The 22,195-nt window shown below is 37.5% G+C and overlaps 1 protein-coding gene across 4 annotated transcripts in view; it reads left to right on the forward strand.

Moving 5' to 3' along the window:
- Positions 1–22,195, forward strand: part of USP25 (ubiquitin specific peptidase 25) — an 89,209-nt gene that overhangs the window by 16,527 nt on the left and 50,487 nt on the right. For all 4 annotated transcript variants that reach the window (XM_068180653.1, XM_068180655.1, XM_068180654.1 and 1 more), the window contains 4 exons: positions 5,070–5,147; positions 6,247–6,391; positions 15,248–15,371; positions 21,332–21,494. In XM_068180653.1, the coding sequence (XP_068036754.1) occupies positions 5,070–5,147; positions 6,247–6,391; positions 15,248–15,371; positions 21,332–21,494 (510 nt within the window). Of the gene's footprint in view, positions 1–5,069; positions 5,148–6,246; positions 6,392–15,247; positions 15,372–21,331; positions 21,495–22,195 lie in introns of those variants that run through there.

The following is a 22,195-nucleotide window of genomic DNA, read 5'->3' on the forward strand; positions in this document are numbered from 1 at the left end:
ACCCTCACAGTAAAGAATTTTTTCCTGATATACAATCTTAATGTACTCTGTATTAGTTTGAAGCCATTACCCCTTAGCCTGTCACTCCAGGCTCTTGTAAATAATCTCTCTCCATTTTTCGTGTAGGCTCCTGTGGTGGAAGGCTGCAGGTTACCCCAAGCCATCTCTGTTCGAGGGTGAACAATGCCAATTCTCTTAGCCTTTCCTCACAGGAAAAGTGTTCCATGCTTCTAATCAGCTTGGTGCCCCTACTGCATTTTCATTGTGTACTATTGAAATGTGAACTGTGTAGTGAGGCCATAGATCCTGTTTTCTCCTCCTAATGGTTGGATCATCTCATTCATTCCTGAACATACAACTTTATCTGTGCTTGGAAATGGAAAAGGGTTGTTCTGTCTTCTGAGTTTGTAAGTGCTTGTGTTGCAGATGCAAATATTTGGATGTTGCCAAGAATAAAGCAGAAGTTTACATGTGTTTCTTCAGAAGCTACAGAGAGGAGAAAATAAACAGATCAAAAGGTGGCTAATTTCCCCCCAAAATTTATCTTCACTGTAATTCAGTATTAGTCAGTTTATTAGATTTGCCTTGTTCAAAAAAAAAAAAAAAAAAAAACCAACCAAAAAAACCACATTTGTGTAGTTTAGCTTTTTGCTTTGATTGTAGGAAGTTATCAGAGTTTACAGAACTGTTGTGGAACTAATTTGGGCACGGTATCTCCCTAAGCTGATAGTAATGCAGACCGTTTTCTGCTTCACTGATGCTGGCATAGCTACTGAATATGCTATTGTGTGAGGTTATAAACCAGATAATCTTAATTGGGCATTTCCTGAGAGCAAAGGAGGGATGGCTGAAAAAGGAGAGACTTGGAAATAAGGACATGCATTTGTAATACACAAATTTGGCTTTCATCCAGGAAAATGGAAGAATTTCCTGTTAGTTAAAATCTTCCAAGAGCTGAAAGCCTGAAGATACATAGTGCCTACATACCTCAGGGAGCTAGAGGAAAGGAAAAGGCTGGGAATAGCTTGTGCATGAAAGCCCCAGGGAACAGACTGCTGCTTGATGCAGTGGGACTGAGGGGTGTGAACAGCTGGATCCAGGACAGCCATACCATCAGGGAACCGTGTCCTTTGCGTGGCCAAGGACTTGGGGTACCCTGCAGCAGCTGTACCAGCACAGTCTGGTGTCAGAGATCGGGTTCTGGGTGCTTTTTAGAGTTGAGTCAGATGCTGTTCAGGCTTCATGGAGAATGTGTGTGTGTGTGACAGGGGTGCACATACGTTCTAGCACTGCAGATATTACTGGAGTCTTGACTCACCAAACTGGAGGATCTCTGCTAGAAAAAACATACAGAATCAGTCATGTAAATTTGAGCGTAGGATGGCAAACTGAAGTGGGTACGGGCAAATTTGAAAGAATGGAGGTGGATTTTTTAGCACCAGTAGTTGCAACCAGTAGTTGCACCTGGTTCTGTTGGAATGATGTGGTTTGTGTCTCCATTTGAAAAGAGAGGCTGCTTATTAAACTGAATTAAAGTGGGTTATAATTCAGAATTTGAACCTCTGCTGAGGCAGAGTTGGAAAAAATAGGGAATCAGGAAAGAGCTGCATTGAAAAAATATGGCAGCTTTTTTATGTTAGAATGGGTACTTGTGATCTGAAGCTTCCCTCACTGACCTGATTTAATGAATGTACATTGATGTAGGTACTTCAGACACTTGTAAATACTTGCCTGCTGCCTTCTTCATTTTTTATCTTTGTTTTAGCATAGGGTGAGCTCTTTTGAGTATTTTTGGTTATAGCCTGTGAGTGAATTATTACTATAATTGTTTAATATATCTATGTGTTTTTAGACATTTGAGGGTCTATATGCTACGGTCACTTCAGGGCAAGTTAGCCAAAGCTTCTTGAGCTTTTAGGGTAAATGTAATCAGATTGAGCATTAATAGGAGTAAGGAGGGTGGCTTGCTTCATGTGTAGAAGTCTGTCTGTAGTATTGAATTAAATATTTCTTACTGTACAGAAGAGATTTAACTGTTTAGCAGTTGCAGTAGAAGTTGATCTCTAAGCTTCAGTCATGGGTAATAGTAACCTAAGTTTTCTATTTCCCACGATAACCACAGCTAAAGGAATATTATTTAAAACAAATAAAATTTAGCCATTTTGACTTTGCAAAGTAGTACAGATGCACTAAAAGTCATATCAGGAATTCAATAATACAAGTTCTCTGAATGTGGTTGCAATTGTTTCATAAGTGTCTTAAGTGAAAAGAAAAAAAGAAAATTGAATCTCATCCTCTGATAATGAATGAGGAGAGGGTTTGACAGTTGCCTGCTCTGTCATTTGTAATGAAAATAAATAGAATTACTTGTGTTAATACAGTTTCATGGGTGATAACATACTGTCATTATAACAGTGAAGGAGACTAATGACAAGTTAAACATCCAGTTGTGGAAAAAGTCATTGCACAGTAAAGATGATGGATGCAGTTACATCAGATTTGTGAGGATGAGGGCAGATGGTGAATTTGTGGAAGAGAAGGTCATCAGTTAGAGTTTTTAGCTGCCTTATGCAGTTTTACAATTGTTTCTGAAGATCTGTTAGTCTCTTAGCAAGTATTGAAAGAACATGTTGATCAGGTGGAAATAATGTAAATTAAACTCCTTCTAGAAAGGGAATATGTCCATTCTTTAGCTTCTGCATGATTTGAAGTCAGTCACTTAGAAATTAGTGGCAACTTGTCCGCATTTAGGTGAAGAAACAGTAATGTCTAAACCGGGCAAATACCCCAAAGCTCCATTTAAGGTGCTCAGGAGAACTGGTAATTTTCCTCTTAATTCCTGTCACTTCTAACAATGGTGCTTATGGATTCTCCATGTGGTTCTTTTAATTACCAGTTAGAAATTTTGCGGCTGAGTACCTTAAACTCTTGGCCTCAAAAAAATTATACTTGGATACTTAAATCATCTCTTGATGAGAAAGGAGCATCTCTGGGTGCAGTTCTGATTTGTTAAATGTGAATGTCTGTGGGAAGGGGGCCTTGAAACACAGCTTTTACACTGGAATGCTGAAATGTGGATAGAAACTACAGATGCCTAAGTTTATAAGTCACAGCTGTGCTCATAAATTAACAGCCAATATTTTGAACTGCTAAGAGATTGTTTGTTGGTAAACTGTCTTGTCTGTCTCTTCCCAGTCTCTGTGAACGATGAATATCCTCCAATCAGCCTTTCCAAGTGTTGTATATATTGTAGAAGATAGAGAAATCTGTTATAACTTGTTGTAATAATTTATAGTGAAACTATTTTCTGTTTTGTTCACCATCGTGTTGGTGGCAAATAAAGAAAGAAATCCACTTTATTGCCATGCCCTTGAATTGCTGCTACCAATTTTAATGCCATTGTAATTTTTTCCCCCGAATTTCTTTATTTAATTTCTTTGATTCTTGCCTGACTTAGGAGCAGGAAAGCAACTTCATAGGGGAAACAAGTTGTGGCTTTGTACAGTGCTGTGAAATACACAGAGTAAACAAACGAGGGGGTGAGGGGTAGGGATAGAGTGGGAGTTTTTCTTGCATCACTTCACATTTCTTGTGCCAACAGGAGGGTTTTTAAAAGGAAAAGAAAAAAGAGGCAAATTGGATTGTTAGCAGTGTCTCTTAGGATCATAAATGAAGGGAAGATTGTGTATGTAATTCATAAACATCCTGAACTATACGCCTTCTATTTCAACTTATTATGGCATGAAGTAGTGCCTGCCAGGTTAATTTCTCACTGGGGAATTCAGCATTCATGCAGATCTTGATTTCCTCCTCTATAAAAAGCAGTGATAAGGGAAGAATAAGGGTATTTGAATATTTGATTCCAGATAATTCAGCTAAAAAGTAAGTCTTTTAGAAGAAGCTGCAAGACAATTACAGTTGCTGTTTTAAAATGAATTTGGAGAGTAGCAGGAGAATGTTTATTTGTTCCTGATAGGAAATATGCTTTTTGTCATGCGAACAAAACCCTGTACTTTGCAAAAAATTTCTCTTTCATAGATGAAATTACTGTTTTGAGTGCCGGATGTGGTGGGCAAAGAATAAAAAAGAAAACCATTTGCAAATATTTTTTCTCCATTTCCCATCTGCCAGAGGAGCAATTGAATTTGTTGGTATGGAACAATGGTCAGTGCTCTGTTTTTCATGGTTTCAATGGTTAACAGGAGTTCAAGGATTCTTCCAGCTTAGTGCCTGCTTTTTGCTTCTGTGATGGGATAGACGAGCATGACCAGAGTGAATCATCTGTTGGCTCTAAACAGGGGTGGGACCAGATTTTTATTTAAGTAAAACAAAACCAAGCCTCAAAATTCTTATGGAGTGAATATTTAAGACCCAGAACCTCTTGTTCTTTTTCTATTTCCAAATGGTGCTTTAAACTCAGTCATGGGTGCTGACTTGTGTGATTTGGGAGAGTTGGAAGGTCTAGGAGTTGGAACTGGTCTAGGAAGGTAGTTTGGACGGATTCCTAAAGTTCTGTTTCAGTGTCAAGAAACTTACTTTGTTTGGAATTTTTATAGTATTTCTCTTAAAACACCTCAGTGGTCAGCAAAGTTGAATGTCCAAGTTTTGTGTTTGGAATGACTAGGAATCGTTTATGTTAAGGAAATAATGGGGTTGAGAAGAACTAGGAGATAAAGAACTTGGTTTTGGTGGGTGGTCAGTCAGCTATTTCCACTACTGCCCCTGGAGACCAAAGCTGAAGAGTTTTATTTGTTTAGAAGGTGGCTTTATATAGGCTTCTTAAACCTATGTTGCATAAGCTTACCCATTTGTTTTGTTTAAAAAAATCCAAAACCAAGCAAACACACCAAAATGCAAAATCATAACATTTGGGAATTAATGATTACCAAAAAAGTGCCCAAATTGCAGAAACTAAGACAAACTCGAGTAATGTAGGTTCTACCAATTTGTGGTGCATAAACCTCATATGGAGATGCCTTTAATGTTTGTGGAGGAGTGTACTCTGTTGAGACTTGGTTTTGCTGTTATTTGGCTCTAATCTTATTTTGATGATCTGGGTTATTTTTTAGCACCAGCAAACATTTTTAAATCAGCTGAGGGAGATCACTGGTATCAATGACATCCAGGTACTACAACAGGCACTGAAGGTAAGATAACTGGCTTGTAGCTGAATGGACCTGAATGCATCTTAACTGCCTGTGAAAGCCATAAATCCAACCCTTTCATGCTCTCTCCTTCTCTTCCTTCCCTTCTTTCCCTTCCCTGCTTGAATTTATTTTGGGGGGAGAAAAAGCTAATAATGATGGCTTGTTCACTTTGCATGGAATCTTGTTTTCTTTTGCTACTGATCTAAAAATTAATCAAGTGCTCAAAAGGAAAAGACAGGAATGTTATGACTTGCCTTTAACCTTTGTGTGAATTGTTTTGGGATACGTTGGTGCTACTACAGATGATCAGCTCCTGAGGACCCAAGTGGTGTTTTCTTGTCAAGGTGTGGCTGTTTTCTACCAAGCAGAGGCCTTGCTCACTGTGTAGAATGAAGAACTGCTTGAACTTGCCAACCTTTGCTAGTTTGGTATTGCTTCAATGTTTTTTTCAACTATTGTAATTTATTTCACAGCCCAGAAGAGTTCTTTGATGCAAGTAAAAAATGGCAGATCTCTCTATATTCTCTTTCTATATAAATAAATATATATAAAATTTTTTAAAATGCTTTGTTTCCCTCAAGCAGAACTTTTTAGCCATTTATGCATGATAAATGAGGATTTTGTAATTTAAATCAAAAATATATATCTACACAAAAATAGGTAGTTGTTGTTAGCATAAGTCATGTGCACAACTGCTTTTCAAAAGCCAGGATCTCTGGCTTTAAAAATGAAACTGTATATTTTCAGAAGAATTTGTCTGAGTCCTGTTGAAGTCTGACTCCAGTGAATGTGCTGGTTTATTGGGAGGTTGACCTACACTACAAGATGTTTTTTTTGTTTTTTTTTTTTTTTTTTTTCCTGAAATAAGTGAAACTCTACCAAAACAATTTTTATAAGGTTTTTTATCTTTATTTTGGTTAAAAATAGTGAAATATGCAGAATATGTGAATTTTGCAAGCTTTCTTTTTGAGTCAGCATTTTACCTGACAGTACAATGGTTATTGATTTGAAGTTGCTAATCATGTCCTTTGTTTTTAAGAAAAATTAAAGAAAGAGTGAAGGGACTCTCACTTGTTTGTTTTTTTTTTTATGCTTAAAGGACAGCAATGGTAATCTGGAGCTGGCTGTGGCTTTTCTCACCGCAAAGAATGCCAAGGTTCCCCAGCTAGAGGAGGCTACTTACTACCAAACAGCCCTTCCTGGGAATGACAGATACATCAGCGTGGGCAGCCAGGCAGACACCAGTAGGTATTTTTTCTTTTCACAAGTCTAGTTTAAAGTAATGGGAAATAAAACCTTGCCTGTGACATAACTGTTAATCTGCAGATAATTCTTACTTATCAATTCTTAGATCATTATACATTCTCTCTTTTCTTATATCAGTGGGGGTTGTTGGTTTTGTTTGTTTGTTTTTTAATTTGAGCTACCTTTAGGTATTACCTTTACATGTATGTAGGATACTGATCAAAGGGTGAGTAACTGGGCTTTCCATCTTTTTTTACCTTTTTTTTCCTCCTCCATATTACAGGTTTTATTTTGGGGTCATGCAGTAAATAAAAGGCAAAAGTTAGGTACTCCTGTGTCAAAACAAAATTGGAGAAGAGTCTGTCATTGTTTGTCTTAATATGCTAAAGCTTAATATTCATAAGAGTAGCTCCTCACTGACAGGAATGACTTTCCCAAAGGAAAAAGTGGGAGGCTAAGTATGAATTTTGTACTGAAAGAGTAGGTATTTTATATATGAAATTAGCATTAAATACACCTGATTTTAAACAATTTCATTTAGTTGATACAGGAGGTCCCACAACCTGCATTTCTCTAAATCTTGTAGGTTCTAATCCTCTGCTTTAGTGTATAGTTATTTTTATGGGGAGAAAAAAAATGTGTTCTTCAAATAAATATAGGAAATAACATAGAAGTAAAAGTCAAAGGAAGTTTTGTAGTGGGATTGATATCTGTAAAATCCGAGTTTCTTGTTGCTATAGGAACTTTACACCATTTGCAATGCAGATGGAGAATATTTTAATTATATATCAGTTCTTTGGCCATAAATATAGTACATCTATGGAGATTTTATTAAACAAGTAGGATTACTTATTAGTACCAGGATTATTATTTAGTGCCTCCTGCAGTAGGATTTTTTCCCCCCTTTGTTTTGCTCATGGTTGCTTCAATGTAAAGTTTAGTTAGGTCTCCTTATCAATTGTACAATTATCTTTTGTCTGTAGAACCTTAACATGAACTTTTAATTTTTTTTTTTAATTAGAAATGAGTTTATTCTCAGCATGTCCGGTCTGAAAACTGCATTTAAATCCTTGGTATTATTAGCAGCCCTCTATAAAATGTCATGAGTACTTTATAGGTATTTGTGTTATCCATGCAGTAAGTTGTGGTGGGTGGCTTGGGGTGTTTTGTGTATTTTTTCTTTTCACTTCTTGGAAAGAAAACAAACACAGCCTTCCCCACGTATTTAATTTTCAGTGTCCAAAAATGGCCATTGAGGAAATGAAGGCTATTAAGAGCAAACTCACTACTGTGTCATAGTTTCTAGTACTACTAGACAACTTACTGTGGCAGTGGAATAGTAAGCTGGAGTCTCTTGGAGTCTGTGTTTAATTAGATTTAATAGCAATCCCATTAATAGAAGTATTTAGTTTTGCTGTTACTTACTGTGCTGTACAACCTTACTGAAGAAATGAGGTGACAAGGGATATGAATCAAATGTGCAAGAGCCCACGTTACCCATGGCAGGTGGTCAAACTGAGAAGTGTAGCTCTTGAGTTGCACATGCCAAGGTGAATTTTAGGATTCTCTTCTCTTTTCTGGAGGGCTGAAAGCAGATTCCTTACAGTTATATAGCACAACAAGTCAGTGATCAAGAAACACCAACTGCTGTGGGAAAACTAGGTTTTTAAATTTTTTTTAACTTCTTTAATATCTGGTCAGGTCATCACTGGCAACAAAGATGAGAGCCCTTGGCCAGTCTTTGGTGTTTTAATTAGACTGAAAACACACTTTTCATCAATATAATGAAAAGTTCACAAAGATATCTTTGTGAACTTTTCATCATATTGGAGGACTTACAGGGCAAGAACTGAACACCTACAGCAGAACAAAAGCCAAAACCAGTGTGACCATGGAGCCCCCACAAGCTCCTGTAGAGATGTAGTGAATGCTTCTGGAAGAAACCTACACTTTCCTTGTAATGTGCTGGCCTGTAATTATTTGGATTCTAGATTTAAAAAATGCAGTGCACCAAAAAGGGCAAGTCTCTGGGCCCTATGTTAGTAAACACTGTTAGTTAAAGGGGTGTGAAAGAGCAGTGGCTTGTGAGGAGAGAATGGAAGGGTGGGCACAGGATGGCAAGTCTTCAGCAGATGACTTTGACCATCAGTGCTCCCTTCTGCAAAAGAACACGTATTAGCCGTTCTCAGTGGCTATGCTGAGTTGCTGACAGGATCTTGTCTCTCAAATTTGACTCCTTTTATTATCCCACATAGGCATAATTACATTAATTAAAACTTACCCTTAACTATTCCTTCCTGCTTAACAACCTCTGTGTGTTTGGAACTGGGGATGTTAAGAGTCACCGAGCTTTGCAGTCCCACCAAGTTAAAGCATCCAAACTGGGAATGAGAGAGTCCCAGATAAATACCAGAGCTGTCTTTTATGCCACAGAAAACCTCCAGCTATTTACAAAGGCTAATGAATGTATTCCTTGCATAAAGATACATCAGATGTGAGCTTGACTGATTGCATTTCTTTGACATAGTAACTTAGTTAAAGGGGTAAAATGAAAACGTTACTGTGTACCATAACAGCCAGAATTGTGCAGTGGCTCTTCCAAAATTGACAGTGGTCATATGTGGTTTGAGAGTTGCATCCTGGATGGTAGGAGGTATAAGGAAACCTGGTTTGTCTTATTACCAAATGCAACATTTCAGCAGTTGCAAAAAAATAATAGGTTTTCATTAAACCTGCTCCATCTGTTAAACAAAGACTGTCTTGCACAGTCAGTGTTATTCATTATGCTTGCCTTTTTGTCTGTTCAAAATGTCATGTGCAAACACTTGCAAATGTAGTATTTTCACATCAACAGTGATGCAAGCTTAATCAAATCCTTTTGCAAAGGTGGTTTTAACATTTTGGCTTTCTTTTCCTTCATGCACTCTATGAGGAGAAAGTACTTAAGCATTAGGCTTTCAGTGTACAGATGCACACTTTTTAGTCCAAGGTAATTTCAACGTTCCACTTGAAAGAGGAAATCCTAGGCATTGTACTTAAAGAAAATCAGAAGTTTAGTAGTACTTCCAAGTATTTTCATTTTTTTATTTCTCTAGAAACATTCCCATTTGAAGTAATTTATTGTATTTTCATCTATGTGTGTGCAACAGAACTGTTGGATTGCTGAGAATGTATCCATTTTCTTCTTCTTATTGAAGGAACTTGAAGCACCCAGGGTTAAAGGAAGGAACTGAGTGAAGAGATGTATTTTGGAAGTTGTGTTTGTTCCAATGAAACAGCTCTCAGGACAAATTCTCTCCTTCCCTTCTTTTGAAAATGCAGTTATTTTTCATTAAAACTGAATTATTAGTTTTTGCAATTGCACATTCCATAGCCAAAACAAAAGACTTCAATCCCTTTTATAAGGGCATATTACAGTAACTATGAAATGCCCCGCACAGCAATTCAAGGATTGTAGACTTCATGGCTTCTGGCTTTTTATATCTTCCTGTTCTTACTTGGAGCCTTTGCATATGTCTCAAAAGTCACACAGCCCTTTCCAGTCAGGTAGAGTTTAGGCTCAATGGTACCTAAATCCTTCTTGAAGTGGTGTTTATAAAGCATTTCTTACTGTTCCATTCTAGAGACTCGGAAAAGTTTATAGGGAAATTTCTTTTGGAGGTTCACTGTCCCTACTTTTAAACTCCTAGTGTCTTGTCTAAATCTCTTTTGCTTCAGGTTAAGTCCTTTACTCCTTGTGTGCCCCTGTGGAAATTAAAGCACACTTCATTCCTTTTATCTCAGATGATGTGTTGTGTGCTCAAAGACAGTCTATCAAAAGACTTCTTTCAGATCTAAATGAAACAGCCTAAATTCCTTTCAAGTATTTGGATGCATTTCCTATACCTATTGTCATTTTTTTTTCTTCTCATCTAGGCCTTCTTTAGTATGCTTTTTTCCTGAGCTGTGGCACTCAAATCTATAATGAAGATGTCAGCTTAGTTCTTAAGAAAAATAGGTGAATATCCACATAGTACTCTGACAGAAGTGTAACACTTCCTATTTTCTTGCTGTGATGATGTGAATTGCAGATTGAACATGAGTCAGCTTTAGCTCCTGGATCTTTCTTGGCACAAGTCCTAGTCAGTCCTCATGCTCTAGCTGTTCATTTATTGTTTCTGTGAGTAGAATTTGACAGTGCCTTCTTCTGTCACCTTGCCTAACTCAGCCATCGCTATGTGTCTTCATGACATTTCCTTCTGTTTCAAGGATTACTTGTGTCATCTCCATCCAGGTTCCTGGCAGTTCTGCCAGCTTGGTATGTCAAGATCCCTGCTTCAAAATGTCAGGAGTATTGTACCTTAAGGTCCTCTTTTCATCTTACAGATTCACTTGTTGCTGTGTGTCATGATTACCTCTCTCGTTCCCCATCAGTGTGATAGTGATCAGTTTAAGGTGTTATAATTGTAGGATGTTGTAAATACAGCTGAGATGAGGAAGCTGTGAGTTAGTGGTGGCCAATATTTACAAGCTCTTGCACCAGTACAGCAGTATGAGTTGGCTGAATTGTTGCAGGGGTACTGAGTGCTCTCCCTCCATCTAGTTTTAACCAAAATTGGCATATACAGCCACCTAAATTCCTTTAAATCTTCACCTTAGGCCTGAGACCACTGTGAATTTAATGTCACAGAATAGGTGGTAGCATGTAGGATCTTGCTTAGCTCTAGTTGTAACAAATAAACCAGATGTAATCTCAACTCCCTTTAGAAAATGTTTATGTTGTTGATGTGTTGAAATTGGAATGTTGCTGCTGGATTTTCATACTTGGCACTACTCTGTTGACTCCATCAAGGCTGCCCCTTCTTTTTTTTTCCCTGTTCCAGTTGTTGCATCACTGTGGATGTTTATTGCCTGTCCCTGAGTTCAATTTTTACTTCTGATCTGTGTCTCATGCTGAGTTTCCCAGCCTACTTAAGTTTGAAGTTCCTACTCTCTGCCTCCTCCTTGTATAAGTACCAAGTCAACAACACAGTAATTATTTTAATGACCTAGGCAATAACCAAGTAAGAACCTTTTTATTTAAATGAGATAGAAATTTCCTAAGTAAACAGATGAATAAGATTTTTTTTAAACAAAGATCTGTGGGGATAGATGTAGTGGGTGCATTCATTATGCATACACTATTATTTTCAATATACAACTCAAAATTGTTTTGTAGAATTACAAACAATGTCAAACTCTCTGAATCTTATGTATTAGAAGGATGCATTATTATATAATAATAATGTTGTAAACCAAGAATACATTTCTTAGTAAAACAGATGATTAATTATGAATGTTAGTTTTCATTGAATAAACACACATGCATTAAACCAGACTGTGTTGATAAGTTTCTTCACTTATGGAGAATCTTTTCATAAGCAAACTTTATTCACTAGCCATGGCCTGGTTAAGAATGCTTGCATTTTCTAAGGCTATTTGACATTAAAGTAACAAGTACCTTTACGAGGATGAGCCAGTGAGAACTGAAGTGTTCTGTGGGCTAAATGAGAGGAGAATTACAAAACTGGCATGTGTAAATTAAAGTCACATAACTAAATTTGGACAAGTGGCATTATTCTTACACCTTTATGAAATGCATCCTTCAGCCTATCACAGAAAAAAACTTGTGTGTCTGAAAAAAACTTTGAGTAAAAGTAATCTGTTTTGTTTTTCTTCAAACTCATACTTAAAACAGAGTAATCTGTTGGTCAGATAGGAAACTTCAGCAGCTCAGTTTCATTAATGAGTTCTACTACTAATAGCTGCAACATTAACATCCCCATGCAAGAATTTATAAAACATGAAGATATTTTAAAACAAAAACAAGAAAAAAAGAAAACTACATTAATTTCATGTATTATATGTACATTTGTATAATGTATAACCATTTGACAGGAATGCAAAATGTGGAGACAAGGTTATATATATATATATAAAAATATGTTTATTTTTGGTTTTTAGAACAAAAAGTTTTGTCTTAGACTTGCCCTTCTTTTGTGACTTCTGTTGAAGTCTTTATCATCTTATGATTTAGGATTCAAGTTGTATGAGGTGTTGCAGCTTAATGAATTACTGTGTCAACTGTAAAGACATTAGCTTAAATGTCAAAACCATTTTTATTTTACATTTGCTATGAACTAAAAGCTTGCATGAAATAGGTTACCCTGGATGACCTGATATTTATAAATGTATTTTTTGACATAAATTATATTAGGTAAACCCTCTGTGATATGAACTGATTGCACCACTCACATGTAGTGGTAATATCTGGGAGTGTGTCTTCACTCTGTTGTCTTTTTTTCATGCAGAGCAGGAGCAATGTATGGATAGAACATTTCTAAAGAGAATCCTATGGTGTCTGCTCCAAAACCCTTGCATACCAAAACAAACTCTTTTGGCTCATCTGCTTTTGGGAAGCAAATGAAAGTAAAAGATTTGGGATTTTAATATTAAAATTATGTAATCTCTGGTAATACAAATGGTAATAAACTTCTAAACACATAAGGTGGTGGTATAGATTAATAAAAATTAGAGAGCTAAGGAGTTGTAAAGAAGTTGAATATTTTAATGGGAGTGTGAGTTGGAGTTGATCCAGATAGGTTTTTGTATAATGGAGGAGGTTTTGTTAAATACATCATTTTCACCTACATCAAGAGTTCTTATCTAGAAAATAGTCCCCATATAGAGAAGCTGACTTCTTAATCTAACTTTCTTTATTGTCATGTAAAAATGTCATCACTCTTACCTGACTAGAGACTTGCTCAAGGAACATTCCTCACCATAAGAAAGTGACCAGAGCAATCCCATACTTGTCCATCAGCATGTGTGGCTGCTGGGTTGTGACCACTATTCCTACTTTGAGAAATAGAGCTTGGCTCCAGGGAAGATGAGGTGCTGTGTGTGACTCCTGGTAAATGTGCAGAAAATCCAACACAAGCACACATTTTAGAGCATAATAGGTAGTGCATGTGTGGTGAGGGGATCCTCTCATTTGTCAACCTTTCTAGTCTCCTTCTGCTGTCAGGCTGTAGGATAGAGCCAGGTTTGTATGTGACCCAGGCTGAGGTGGTATTTTTGCCCAAATTATATTGTTCTCAGCATGGCAGCATATTTATCAAAACTTCTCTGGGGGAGACTTCTGCTGTTGGTGGTTTTAATTGCTTTAGTACTTCTGAAGGAGAATTTCAGGCATTTCAGTTGAAGTACTCTTCTGTTACGCTGGAAGATCTGACCTGACTATAGAAGGCCTAAGAATAAAATTAGGAAGTGCTGTTTTATAGCAATAGTGTTTTTCCATACTTCTAGGTCATGACAGATTGCCCAGTATACTCTGCCGGTAAGAGTGCCCCCTTTAAAGACCCACAAAATAAAATAGAAGTTCAACCATTATTTGGAGAAAACAGGACTAAGTTTAAAAGTAGGATTTGAAGATGCTGGTGTTAACAGAAAAGTTTCTTTACAACTTCTTTCTGATTTCAGCTTTTTGCAAGGACAGGTCATCCCATTTTCTGTTCCTGTGTGACTGTGTCAATGATTTTTGTATACTAAGTTTAGGGTTAGCCTGTGGAAGGAGAAATGCTGACTAGCCTCTTGGCTCTCTTTGTGAGCAATTGCCAGTTTCAAATCTGTATCTCTTTCTCCAGAACCTTTCAGCTTCTAATGGCCAAACCCCAGGCTGGAGACAAGTCCTTTTCATGACTCTTTGGGTAAACTTTGCCTTGGAAGAGGGAGACTCAAACCAGCCAATGCTCCATGTGCGTGTCTGTCTGATACTGCATACAAAAATCCCTTTCACATTTTTCCTTTCTTTCTGTCTGTCTCACTTGGAAAATGAGACTTCTGACCCTTGAAATGGTGATAACCAGTGATCTGGTGATAACCAGTGAAGGTCTTATGCAGCTGATGGACATTCCTGTAGGCTCTAGCTGCTCTAAAAGCTTGGCTGTGCCTGCTGGGGACACGAATTGTGTTGTGGTTTGTAGTAGGATCCCACCTGAATTAGGAGTAGGGGTGTTGTTGCTGACCTCAGGAAATAAGGAAGTTTATTTTGTATAAACTTTGTATAAAGGATCAGTTTTTGATCCTTTGTATAATAAGAGCTGACGAAGAAGGCAGAAGTAGAGCTGTTTTCAGTCAGTAGTCCATCCAGAATTCCCCACTTATCCAAGTATGGATCCTCATTTTGTTTCCAGTATTTGTTTTTTTCATGTTGAGATGCGGTACTTTCAGTAGATGAAATTGAATTTAAGTATGTTCAGAAAAGGAATCCACAAACAGGATAGAAAATAATTAGGTTGAGTTAGGAACTGTTCCACTTGTTATGAAACTGTGTGAAAGTATTTGGCTTACCAGGTTGCAAAAATACTTGTAGAATTTGGGGCTGTGTTGGGAAAACACCGTTACATGTTCCTTCATGAGGAGGAAAAATCAACTGCTCAATTAAGGTATCCTTTTAAAGTAAGGTTCTCTTCATCATGTGTTCCCTGAAGCAATTGATCTCAGTAGCTGAAGTAATGCATTTTAGTGTATTGCTTTAGGAAGGCTTTCAGAAAACATGTATTCCTAAATTTGTCCCATAGCTTTGTGAAACTTAAGAACATTAGGAGCAAGGAGAACTACAGCCCATCATGTCAAGAGTGAGCTGCTGAGGTTTTTATCTGGCTTGGAGGCAGAAGGGAGCTGTTAACAGGGTTAGTGGTCACAAGAGCGTAGGGCACAGGAGGGATGGACTGGAATGGTGCTCAGCAATCCATGTGGGCTCTCTCCTCTACAATAAGACTTACCTTTCATTCTGTTTCACTTTTAATTTTGAGAAAGATAGTTTTGCTTTTCAGATGTGATTGATCTCACTGGAGATGATAAAGATGATCTTCAGAGGGCAATTGCCTTGAGTTTGGAGGAGTCAAACAGGGCATTCAGGGAGACTGGAATAACAGATGAGGAACAAGCCATTAGCAGGTAAACAACCAACTTATATAAAGCAGAAATTAAATTAAAGAGTTGGAGATTGGCCTGTATTGCTTTTTTAAACATTTAACAAATAATAACTTGTTTACTTTTACTTGTGCTACTGATATGCCTGGCTTCAGGATGCTGATTTAATGTATTGTATGTTCTACACTGGAAAATAGACTATTATGTGTGGACTAGGATTTAATATGTTTCATATTTTTGTATTTCTTTAAATATGGAGGAAGTGGATGGAGATAGAGAATGTGTGGTCATATTTAAATAGGACCTAAACCCAGAAGTTTCTCTTGTGTACCAGGTAAAAACCAACAAAACCAAAACATAAATTAAGAAGCTAATAAATACTTTTTCCTGTTTTTTAAAGTGTTCATTTTACAATAACATTTTCTTCCCTCTGTGTTAAGGCTGAGATTGAGGGAGTGGGTATTAATATTGTGACTTGAGGATACTAAGAACAACTGCTCTATTTTAGCAGATGAAGAATGTTATTACTAAGAGCAGCTGCTCTATTTTAGCAGATGAAGAATGTTATTAACCTATTTAACAAATAAGATTTATAGGCTTTGAGTGAAGTTCTGGATTTAAAGTTTTATAAACTTAATTCTCTTTGTTTGGGTGTGATAAGAGTCTCTGAGCTAACGTTTGATCAGATTTTATGATAACTTTTTGTACAGTGTATGGTTTTTGGTAATGTTGATACGATTATGAAGTATCTGGGACTTGAACTAAGCCTGGGTGTACATTTGTGTGGGAGGGGTGTTGTTTCTTTTTTTCTATCTGTCACTGGCCTTGGGAGGAATGTTGAGTTTTTCATTTGTGGCTGGCCTTATTCTAAGGGAAGCAGGCAATTTGATCCTTGATAGGAGGTAAAGTACTACTTCCTTGTAAAAGACCAATTTTATAAAAAAATAATTAAATGGGGGAGATTAACCACAATAATTCTTTTTCTCAGTTCATTGTGCTTCACAGGCTAAATGACTTATTAGAAAATTCCATCTCTGAGAATATGGAGATTTTACTGCTTTATTTGTATTACTTTATCAACAGTAATATTATTTTCCCTTTTGAAAAATAAATGTGCTAATTGTGAGAATAAACATACCCCTCTGTGCCCCCACTTGTGATGAAAGTTGTCTTGTTATATGAATTTAAGACAGCATATTTTAGGAGGGAAGGGTTGGATGAAAGGGATTGGTATTCTCATTAGCAACTGGAAAAAGCATTCGGGGGTTGTTTTTTTTCTGAAACCTCAGTATGTGCATATATACAAGAGAATGGTGGAAGTTCTGTCCGGTTCTTTTTCAGAAGGTCAGCTCTTGCATGTTCCTTTTTGAGGGGCAGAATTGCTGTAATTACAGAGTTGTGATTTAGGCAGGCACTCAGAAAGATGGACCTATTTCTGGAGATGGAAAATTTTCTCCCTCTTTTTCTTTACCCAAGCCTTGACTGCTTCTGCTGTGCTCAATTCTTGGGAGCCTTGAAGATTTAGGATTTTTGCTGTAGACTGTTTTTTACTTCTGAAACTAAAAACCCCTCTTTTGTCCTATCTGGTTAGACCATAACTTACTATTATAAATACTTTCTACTTAAATTACAGTGTATATTTTTCTGGCTGCAGAAAATAACAAAGGATGCCTTTTTTCTGTATGTACAAAAGCATCTAGTCAATCTGTTTGGTTATTTGTAGACAAAAGTGTTGGTTATATGAAACAGAGACTTGCATCTAATGGCAAAATTGCACACAGTAACGTGCAATGTCAAATAAGCTTGTTGCAGGTCATATCCACCTTGGTGCAGTGCACCACACTTTCTGTGCTTGCTGGAGGGTTCTTTGGATCATTTGTTGCACAAATTCATTTCACAAAGCCGTACAAAAATATTCACTGAAGGATCCATAGTATGTCATGACACAAGGAAGGGAATGGGACTTTGCTTGTGAATGGAGGCAGAGAAGAATGAGGATCTTGAAGGTTGTGGCAGCATTGAGACATTAGATCAACTCAGTAGTGTAGCAAGAAGCACCCTGAGCTGATGGCAAATTATATCAGCGTTGAACAAATGTAGGAAGTTCAGAATTCTTGAATTATTGATCCGAACTGTTCAATCAGTTTCCTTAAGGACAGAACTTCAGACTGGATTTATTACAAAAAACCAAACCAAAATAAAAAAGACACCCCACTTCATAGTTAACACCCCACAGAAGAATGTTGGCATTCCAACAGAAAATGCATGATCTGTGCAGAACTTTGCAAAACAAAAAGTAGAACACTGTGGTTGTAAACAAGTCAAACTACAGCCATTTACTTTTGATTTTCTAGATAAAACAAGAAGCAAAAGTCAAATAGGAGGTCAATAATAAGCAAATTTAAACTGTGGAAATGTTTCATTTAAAAAAAATGTAGGCCATGTGCATATTTAAGTAGTTTTTGCTGTGGTAGATTTTTTTTTAAAGATATTCATAGTGGTTTGGAACCTAATTTGTGCAGATTTTGTTAAGGTTTCCAAGGGAGAATTAATGGAATTTCTTAACTTATGTAATTAATGTTGTAATGCACATAGAATTTGTCTTCCTGAATGTAATTACTTTACACTACCTAATGATTACTGTGTAGGTGTTGAGAGAGTGCATCTGAAATGTCCGAGTGTCCAAGCTGAACATCTTGTACATGGCACGTTTCAAGTCTTTTCCTGTTTCCTCTCTGAATCTAGAGCAATGTGCTTGATCAGTGTATTTCCTGTTGTGAAGAAGTTTCTCCTGTTTATATTACTTTTTGTGGATTGAAAGAGTCTGAAGCTGGCGAAAGAGGGCTTCACTAGGGAAGCCAGTGAGATATTACTGGAAGGAGAAATCAACTGGCCTGGGTTGTGCCTGTGGTACTGCCCCTATAAAAATGAGTCCATGCTGTCAGTGCATAAAGGATGTGCATAGCCCCTGGGCTTTTTTTTAAATCAGGGTCATTGAAACTGCTTGGGACTCTGCACTGTGGTAAGCATTGTGTGTATAGATCCAAGGTGGGGTCGTGGAATGCTGTAGTGGCAGGGATATATTCCTGGGTGTCCAGCTGTAAGACAGTCCCAGTACAAATACCTTCCTATGCTCTTTTAGCTGAGTAACCTGACAGAGAAGGCTTTTCTGCAGCATGTTGAGTGGGCTTCCTTAGAGTGTGGTTTGACTGAATCTTTGTGCTGTGGACTTGCCTTGCTGGGGGTTTTTGCTTTGTTTGGTGAGCTCCCTGCAGTTCTGCAAAGGTACTTGGGAGTGCCCAGCTTGTTACAGAGAAATAAAACACTGCTTTCAGGTCTTACCAAGCCTGGCACTAACTAACCCTTGCTACAGCGTTTCCCTCCAAATAGGATTCCAGCCCTTGGAGGTGGGGGAGCTGTAGGTCCCATGAGTTGGGGTGGTGGGGAGATGCCAAACCCTGCATGTTGCTAGCTGATGTAGCTGATGGTTTGTGCTGGGAGCTATGCTGTTGTCCCCAGGGGTCACCAAGTGGGGCTTCAGCTCTGTCATCAAAATTGCTAAATCCTTGTAATAACTCTGTGGATGGATGCTTGTTTTGTCAAGCAGTGTAAGATTCTTGATCCAGGTGATGTCCCACATTTATGACTCTATGAATGTAAGACAGTGAGCATTTTATATGAGATATCCTCACTGTGTTAGTAAATACATTAATTTATGTAGCATTCTAGCTGATCATTAGGTTCCTATTTACTGTGCTCACTGCACTTTATTTCACTTTTCATTTTTGATTTAACTGCATCACGGCTATCATCATGTCTGAAAATTAATTCAGCACAAAGAATGTGCAGTTACTGCATATGCTCTCTGAGGACAGATAATGTTATAAGTAGAATTAAGGAAAAAACACCATGATGCCTTCAGAATCAAATACTTTATTAACACATGGAAACACATTTTAGGTTGAGCTAGAGATGACTAAATTCCTTACCTGCTAAAGGAACGCAAATTTAAATACAAAGAAATTTTAGTAGGTAATTAAGCTGATGAATGGTAATACTCATGGGGCCAGGGAACTGTTTCAGTTTGAAAGTATTTATTTTACTGAACTTGAATCTTGAAATACCTTGAAATATTCTTGAACTTCTGGGGGGAATAAAAAAGGAAAAGTTGAATCTTTTTACCTGAAACACAAGTGGTGTGAAGTAGGTATTGTAATCCTGTTACAACATCATTTAAATTTATTCCAGTCTGTCAATCTTGTTGTCAGTTTTAAAGGTCCCTTCAAATTAGTTTAAACAAGATTATAAGCAATTCTACCTGCATGACAAATTATTTGAACTTTGTATGACATTTTTTAATTGATTTTTTAATGTCCCCATTGACCAACTTTTGCTCTCAAAGCATATATACACAGGTCATCCAACGCTTTTGAAGGACTGTATTAGTGAAAAGGGAAATGAATTTGACTGTTTCTTTACATTTTGGGGTTTTCTTAGTAGAAAAAACTATCAGAAAAAACTCATAGAGCTATCAGGGTCAGATTCCATCCCTATGCAGTGTTTGAAGAGATGTCAGAACAGAAGCTCTTAGTGGATTATATGCCTGTCCTTTCAGTGCTGTTTACAGGGTGGTGTAAAAAATAATCAATTAATTAGTAAGAAATTACCAGATTTAGGTTCTAAGACAGATACAAAAGTGCTATTAGTATAAAATGGTCTCTCAAATTTAGAATGCCTCTCTTCTACTGTATTTTTTCCGGAATAAGTATCAATGACAAATTAGTGGAGCAGTTATCTGCAGTAAGTTCATATTTATTGCTAAGATAGCTTTTCTTTCTTTGATGGGAACATGTAGGTAGGAAACTGAGAGATTATGAGGAGGGAGGTTGTCTGTTTCTATGTTTTTTCTAAGATGTTCATGCTTAATCCTTTAGGAGCTCCCTTTAATGACCAACCTAAACCTGCCTTTCTTTGGTTCTTAGTGAATCTAGAACTGAGAGGGGGCAACTCTTCCTGCTGCTCAGACTGCTTAGATGCTTGTGATGCAGCCTGTGAAATCCTGTGCTTGGTGTTGGAGAGCAGCTCAGACTTTTGACTGAGAGCTGGACTGGATGGCTGGGGATAGTGACTGTGTCAGTAGTGCACACACCAGACTTGTGGCTTATGAGTTAAAGCCACTGTTACATGACCTCAGTGCATCCATCTCCATCTTTCTATTCAGAATACACCTACCACAAGTTACTTTTAAGGTGTATTTTGTCGCCAGGCTAGGCATATGTGCTGATACAGAAAGAACATATCAAATGAGGCTTGAGTTGGAGAGCTTCACACCCATCAGGTCTTACTGTCACGTGAAATACGGATATTCAGCATAAATCACACAGGAACAGTTTCCAGCAAAGAAAGTGGTCGTTGAAGCATACAACTAAAGTGTTGGGTGCCATTTGAAAAATTGCAGGAAGATGTTTTTCCATGGCTCATAAAGTAATTACTTGCCATGAAAAGTGATTAACACAGTTGCATAAGTTGCAAAAATGAAAACTAAGGAAACTGCCTTTGTTTTTGAAAGTTGTCTTGCTAGCTTTGGCTTCCTGTCAGTAAATGAAAGATTGGTGACTCTGTGCTTTGCATAGCAATAAAAGCTTTTGAGGATGAAAGCACTGTACTATTAGTGCTGCCTAAAATTTTTCCTCCTGTTTGAATCTGGTTCTTAAATAATTGATGCACTCACTGATACCATTTTCCAAACGGTAATGGAATTGCTGTAGCATAGCTAAAAGTAAAATAGCATTTTTGAAGACATGTTATTGTATATAATATAATATATTGCATATATTGCTCAGCAACAATAATTGAATGATTTCATTATGATGTCTGTATTGCTACCTGAATGTATTTTACTACTTGGTGGGGGATTTTGTTGATTTGTTTTTCTGGGGTCTTTGTTTTTTTCTCACATTTTTCCCTCCCTTCTGTTCTCAAAGAGTTCTAGAAGCCAGTATTGCAGAAAATAAAGCAAGTTTAAAGAGGACGCATCCAGAGGTATGGAGTGACTCTCCAAACCCTTATGATCGAAAGCGGCAAGACAGCTGCCCAGTAGGATTAAAGAATGTTGGCAACACGTGCTGGTTTAGTGCTGTCATTCAGGTAAGCACTCTTCAATTAGCTGTGTGCATTCTTCATTGTATCTGTTGGGAGGTGAGGCAGCTCATTTTAAAACAATCTGTTTTCCTGGGAAGTTTAGGCCACTGCATGAGATGTTTTTGCACATTATTTATTTGTTGCATCTCCTACTGTGTCTATCTGTAAGTTAGATTGAAGTGTAGAAAATGGTAGTAGCATATATAAGAGAAGTTTCAAAATGTTTCTTATTAAGAAGTTGTTGAAGACAAGGAGTTGACTCTCTGAAGATCCTGGCTGTATGCAGCTCATGCTGACATCAGTGACAGTTGTGTCTGCTAAAGACTACCCCTCCTCAGGATGAGGATGTGCATTCAGCCTTTTTGAAAGGCAAGGAATTCTCTGGATTACAGTCTGTGGTTCCCATGGGAAACTTCAATAACATCCTGACCCTTGCTGGGTTCAACACAGCAGGACACAAGCAAACTAGATTTCTGAAGGGTGTGGGGAAGAGCTTCTTGGTATGAGCACTGATGGGCCAGCTAGGGGTGATGCACAGCTGAATCTGACGTTCCCTGAAGATGGAAGAACTGGAGTAATGTGGGTACTCTTGACTGCAGCAACCATGAAATAGTAGAATTCAAGATACTGCTGGGAGCGAGAAAGGAATAACAGGACCTAGACCCAGTTCAGGAGAGCAGACTTTATCTTCTTCTAGGAGTTGGTAT

This window comes from Anomalospiza imberbis, chromosome 2 (genome assembly GCF_031753505.1).
Source record: "Anomalospiza imberbis isolate Cuckoo-Finch-1a 21T00152 chromosome 2, ASM3175350v1, whole genome shotgun sequence".
Classification (NCBI taxonomy): Eukaryota; Metazoa; Chordata; class Aves; order Passeriformes; family Viduidae; genus Anomalospiza; species Anomalospiza imberbis.